Consider the following 5940-nt stretch of genomic DNA (forward strand, 5'->3'; position numbering starts at 1 on the left):
CATGTTGGGTGTTTAGTGTCTGTCTGTGCAGGTCAGAGGTCAGAGGTCACAGGTCAGAGGTCACAGGTCACAGGTCAGAGGTCACAGGTCAGAGGTCAGAGGTCACAGGTCAGAGGTCAGAGGTCACAGGTCACAGGTCAGAGGTCACAGGTCACAGGTCGTGGTTGTTACCATGGCTTCAGTGTGGATCAGCCTGTGCAGGTCAGCAGGCTGAGAGCAGCTGATGTTCTCCAGCAGACAGCAGCTGGTTCTCAACAGAACACTGATCTGCAGAGAGACCAGCACAGGAACCTTCACACGATGGTTGTGATGATATGAATGAACTATGTGACACTCTTTCATCTTGTTTCATCAATTTCTGTGTAGACTCTATAATTCCATCCAAATCAGTGGTCATGTACCCAAATAACAAACCCTGGGTGACTAAAGAACTCAAAGCTGTAATCAATAGGAAGAAAAAGATTTTTTACACTGGTGACCCTCTGGAGAAAAAAGCTGTCTCCAGAGAAGTGAGGAACGAAATAAGGAAAGCCAAAATTCAGTACAGAGACAAAATAGAGAAACAGTACTGCAGTGGTGACCTTAGAGCCGCCTGGCACGGGATAAAACAGATGGCATCCATAAACCAGTATCCTGGTGAAACCAGGCAGCTCACAACTATTAGTGGTGTAAATGAGGCTGACCTGCCTAATGCTTTTAATTCCTTTTTTTCCCGTTTTGAAAGGTCTGACTTTTTAAGCAAGATTTCTACACTAAGGATGTCTCTAAAACCTGACAATGGAATTGTCATCTCAGAAGGGAAAGTTGCTTCTCTGTTTAAAAAGGTGAATATCAGGAAGGCGGCTGGTCCTGACAACATCTGTGGACGCACTTTGCGTCACTGTGCAGACCAACTCAGTGAGGTGTTCACAGTGCTCTTTCAGATGTGTGTAGAGAGTGGTTACTTGCCCCAAATATGGAAAACATCCATTATTATTCCTGTTCCAAAGTTAAATCATCCAAGAGATTTTAATGACTTCAGACCAGTTGCACTGACATCTCTTGTGATGAAAAACTTTGAAAAAATCATAAAAGAGAAAGTGGTCTCCTTAATTGATGGCAGACTAGACCCACTGCAGTTTGCTTATCAAGCTGGTAAAGGTGTCGACGACGCAAAACTTTTCATTTTAGACAGAGCACTAAAGCACCTTGAAAAACCCAAATCCCACGTGAGACTTTTATTTGCTGATTTTTCTTCCGCTTTTAATAAGATGCAGCCCCATATTTTAATTGAACGGCTAGCCTCTTATTTTATGCTCCCAGATCAGATCTTATTGTTGCTTTTAAACTTTTTAACAGACAGAGTGCAGCGTGTCTTCGTTAATGACCACATGTCTACCCCCATCATTTCTAGCACTGGTTCTCCTCAGGGCTGTGCTCTTTCACCGTTACTTTTTATCATGTACACAGACAGCTGTAGAGCTTCACTTAGTTCAATTCTCTGATGACACCGCCCTGCTGTCTCTTCTTCAGGATCCACAGTCGGATCATGGCTTGGTTGACGATTTTATTAAATGGTGCGATGACAACTTCTTGGATCTTAATGTAACAAAAACAAAGGAGTTGATCATTGATTTTAGGAAAAATAGTGCAGAGCCAAAAAACAGCCAGATACATGGTAAACCAGTCCAAATTGTGGAAACCTACAAATACTTAGGAACCACATTTGACTCTTATCTAAAGTTCGACAGAAACACAGAGTCACTTGTCAAACGGGGACATCAAAGAATCCACCTGATGCGGAAGCTCAACTCTTTTAGTGTTTCTAAAACCATCTTATGTTCCTTTTATCATTCTTTATTGAGAGTCTTTTAACATTCTCTTTTATTTGTTGGTTTAATGGTCTGTCTGTGAAGGACAAAAACAGTCTGAACCACATAGTCAGAGTCTGCTCCAAGATTATTGGAGTCCAGCTAACAGACCTGAGTGTGCTCTGGAAAAAACGGGTGGTCCAGAAAGCGAAATGTATCATGAATCAGAGAGACCATGTCATGTCTGGTGGATTTACTTTAATGCCCTCAGGGCGGCGCTATGTATCCCTGAGGAAAACAAACCGCTACTCAAACTCTTTTATGCCTTCAGTTATCAAGCTGATGAATGCTAAATTTAATGAGTAGGTTTGTGCTTTGTCGTTTTATTTATTTATTTATTATTTTTTATTCAATTTATTCATTCTTTTCTTTGTACAAGTAATTATTTTCACATGAGACATGTACAAGATATCGCTGCTGGGAAACCATTAGCTAAACTGATCCACTGACAACTGAAGCTTGAGTGTTAGAGTGTAAGTCTAATGAACGATTGTTGTTTTTTCTTTTTGTGAACTGGGAGCTGTAAACTGAATTGCCCGTATGGGATAAATAAAGTTTTCTGAATCTGAATCTGAATCTGAATCACCACTGACCCACCACACACACTGATACTACAGACAGGCAACAGACAGGTAACAGACCCACCACACACACTGATACTACAGACAGGCAACAGACAGGCTATAGACAGGCAACAGACAGGCTACAGACAGGCAACAGACAGGTAACAGACAGGCAACAGACAGGCTACAGACAGGCAACAGACAGGTAACAGACAGGCAACAGACAGGCTACAGACAGGCAACAGACAGGTAACAGACAGGCAACAGACAGGCTACAGACAGGCAACAGACAGGTAACAGACAGGCAACAGACAGGCTACAGACAGGCAACAGACAGGTAACAGACAGGCAACAGACAGGTAACAGGCAACAGAGAGGCAACAGACAGGTAACAGACAGGCTACAGACAGGCTACAGACAGGCTACAGACAGGTAACAGACAGGCAACAGACAGGCTACAGACAGGCAACAGACAGGTAACAGACAGGCAACAGACAGGTAACAGACAGGCAACAGACAGGTAACAGACAGGCAACAGAGAGGCAACAGACAGGTAACAGACAGGCTACAGACAGGTCTCTCACCTTGCTGCTCCGCTCTGCTTCACTCTCACTCAGCTCCTGGTCCAGCTGTCTGATCCTGCTCCTCCTCTCCTCCACCTCCTCCTGCACCTCCTCCCACAGGCCGTACAGCTGCTGCTGCACACACACACACACACACACACACACACACACACACACACACACACACCTGGAGTGTGAGCTGTTCTACATATAGCAGATCTAGATACACCTGGTCAGATCTAGCAGACTGAGAGGAACCAGCTGAGGAGGTTCAGGCTCCAGGTGAGGATGATGAGGAGACGCCCTGCAGGGACTACATCTCCCAGCATGCCTGGCTACATCTCCCAGCATGCCTGGCGGAGCAGCAGATGTGTGTGTGTGTGTGTGGAGGGAGCGGTGCAGATCTATCAGCTGAAGCTCTACCTGCTGACTCAGCTGCTCCAGATGCTCCAGCTGTTCCATTCTGTCCATCAGGGAGCCCAACCTGAGGTCCAGGGCCTCCAGACAGGACAGCAGGTCCACACAGGCCGTCCTGCACCGAACCTCATGGTCCTGACAACACACACACACACACACACACACACACACACACACACGTCTGGTAAATGTGAACTAGAGGGACTTTTGCAGATTTTTTGGATCTGAGCTCTCTGCACCTATAGAAACACTTCTACACTGTTAGAATTAGCCGGACACTGTCCCTGTCCTGCTAATCCCAAATGTCCTCCTAGCGCAGGTGCGTATTCATATCAAATGTCCACTTAAATCACAAAAACCAACACACTGTGTATAATCTGTGTATCAACACAGCGCCCCTGTAGGTGGTTCTGTAGTACTGCACCCCCTCATGAATATATTCACACATGTATGTTTCGCAGCTTTTGATTGGCTGACTGTCACACGGTCCCGATAATTCTCAGATTGTCCCGATAATTCAGTTTTTTATCAGAAATGCTGTTACTCTGATTTCAACACAGAATCGTCAGTTGTCCAGGAAACCTCAGCTGCCACAACTTTAACACTTTTACTGCAGATAAGTTGACTAACTAACCTCAGCTGTGATGTAAGGAATGAACCCAGGCTAAAATGACTTGACTTATATCTTATCTCATATTTCAATTTATGAGGCCCTTCCCAGCCTTATTAATATTTTCTTTCTCCCCTTGACTTAGAAAAAACTGCTATACCCTCTCCCCAATATCAAAATGATATATCAATATCAACTATAACAAAATGGTGAATATTTCAGCCACGTTATGTGCCAGGCATGTTGGAGATGTGCATTTTTTACTGAGAGAATTAGACCATGTTGTGTACACCATCACTGATGAATACAAATCCAACAAAACAATACCACAATGATTTATGATGAAGAATTCATTTTATGGGACCAGTATGAGCTACTGTACATGTGAACTGCACAAAGATTAACCTTCTCTTCTAATCATCTAGTAAATTAAAAGACAGTGCTTAAATCCAAAACTAAATCAATGTACTCTTAACACATTACAGCATCATGGATAAAGTCACACAACAAGACCACAAACACACATAAAAGTTTGACTTATGTAAATGACTGCAGCGGCTCAGTGCGTCTCGGTGAGTTTACTTTGAAAATCCCCGGGGCTGGTTCCACCGCCTCTGCTTCCTTTCACATAGTTTCATCCCGTTTCATCCCCAAAGTGTGTAAAATAAAAATGAGCAAAGCGTTAACAGTTATGAATTATGTTCATTATTTAGGCTATTTGTTTATTTATGTAGTTTAGCTCTCCTTAAACTGACCGCTGCAGCCAACACGCCTCAAAACACGCAACTTTTACTTTGAAGGCGAGCTGTCTCTGTTTCCGGCTCTCGACTTCCTTGTTCAATTTTCATTGTATAAGTTGCATAATGGAACAAGCTGAGGCTTGGCGCGGTGAATTGCATGGCACATCTTAGGACAATGAAATTAGGAAATACCCCGAAAAAATGGATTTTTCATTATACAACGTGAACAACTGCAAATGAATTATACTTCATGCACGGACCAATATATGCTTCTGAAATGTAGTGAAGCATAAGTATAAACAGAATACATGTGCTCAAGTAAAATACAAGTAACTCAAAATTGTAGCACAGTACTTGAGTAAATGTACATTCCACCACTGATGTACCACTACTAACTAGCTAGGCTATAAAGATCCACGTGTATTCTGTTTCTCAGAATTGTCATATTGGGAATATTGTAAACTGTGATGAGTACAAAGAGGGCTGTACCATATGTACCATCTACCATACTTAGAAGCCATCTTTTTGATGCAACTATATATAAAACTATATTTAAAAAAAATCAAAATAAAATAAAATCCTCATCTGCTTTCCTAATTAAATCCGACTACCCTCCCCTCAGCAAAAAGGAAAAAGACCCCCCCCCCCCCCCCCCCCCCCCCCGGGTGGGTGGAGCTCGTCGGAAGCGGATGGTGGAGATAGCGTAACTAAGCCGGAGGTGAGGAGAAGCTGGAGGTAAGAAACTAGTCTAGCCAGGTTTGTTTTTATATCGGTGGTTGATTAAAACTGTCAGATTTATTTTACAATTGATTGGACCAGTTTCAGGTTAAAGTTACTTAATGGTAGCAGGTAATGCTAACGTTAGCCTAGCTTGGGGACAGTGTCATCATTTAGCTAGTCGGTAGCATTTGATGAGTGATTTTAATTTATCCTTCTGGCTTGACTTTCCATGAAAGTAAAAATATTGTGACATGCTTCATGACGTTATCAGGAGTGGGCAGTCCATCAGTGTACGTTTAGGAGGTTGGTGAGTGAACATGTTGAACATGATGTTAGCCTCATGTGCATAGCGCTGTGCCAATAAAGCCGGTCCTTTCGCCTTGCTAACTGTTAAATTGCTTTGTGAACCCTGAAGGAAGTTCAAGTTGTCGACATACTCGAATTCAGTTTATGAAATATCGAGGTAAATTAGCGCAA

At 43.0% G+C, this 5940-nt stretch overlaps 1 protein-coding gene across 1 annotated transcript in view; it reads right to left on the reverse strand.

Moving 5' to 3' along the window:
- ccdc180 (coiled-coil domain containing 180) overlaps positions 1-3438 on the reverse strand; it is a 28872-nt gene extending 25434 nt beyond the window's left edge. Inside the window, exons 1-3 of the mRNA XM_071534734.1 lie at positions 3400-3438; positions 2998-3111; positions 172-267 (exon numbers count right to left, since the gene is read on the reverse strand). Coding sequence (XP_071390835.1) covers positions 172-267; positions 2998-3111; positions 3400-3438 — 249 coding nt within the window. The remainder of the gene's footprint in view (positions 1-171; positions 268-2997; positions 3112-3399) is intronic.
- Between the last annotated feature and the right edge of the window lie 2502 nt (positions 3439-5940).

This window comes from Centroberyx affinis, unplaced genomic scaffold, assembly GCF_046629955.1.
Source record: "Centroberyx affinis isolate AG114_WGS23_722 - 3 ecotype Tasmania unplaced genomic scaffold, CSIRO-AGI_Caff_v1 ptg002608l_1, whole genome shotgun sequence".
NCBI lineage: Eukaryota > Metazoa > Chordata > Actinopteri > Beryciformes > Berycidae > Centroberyx > Centroberyx affinis.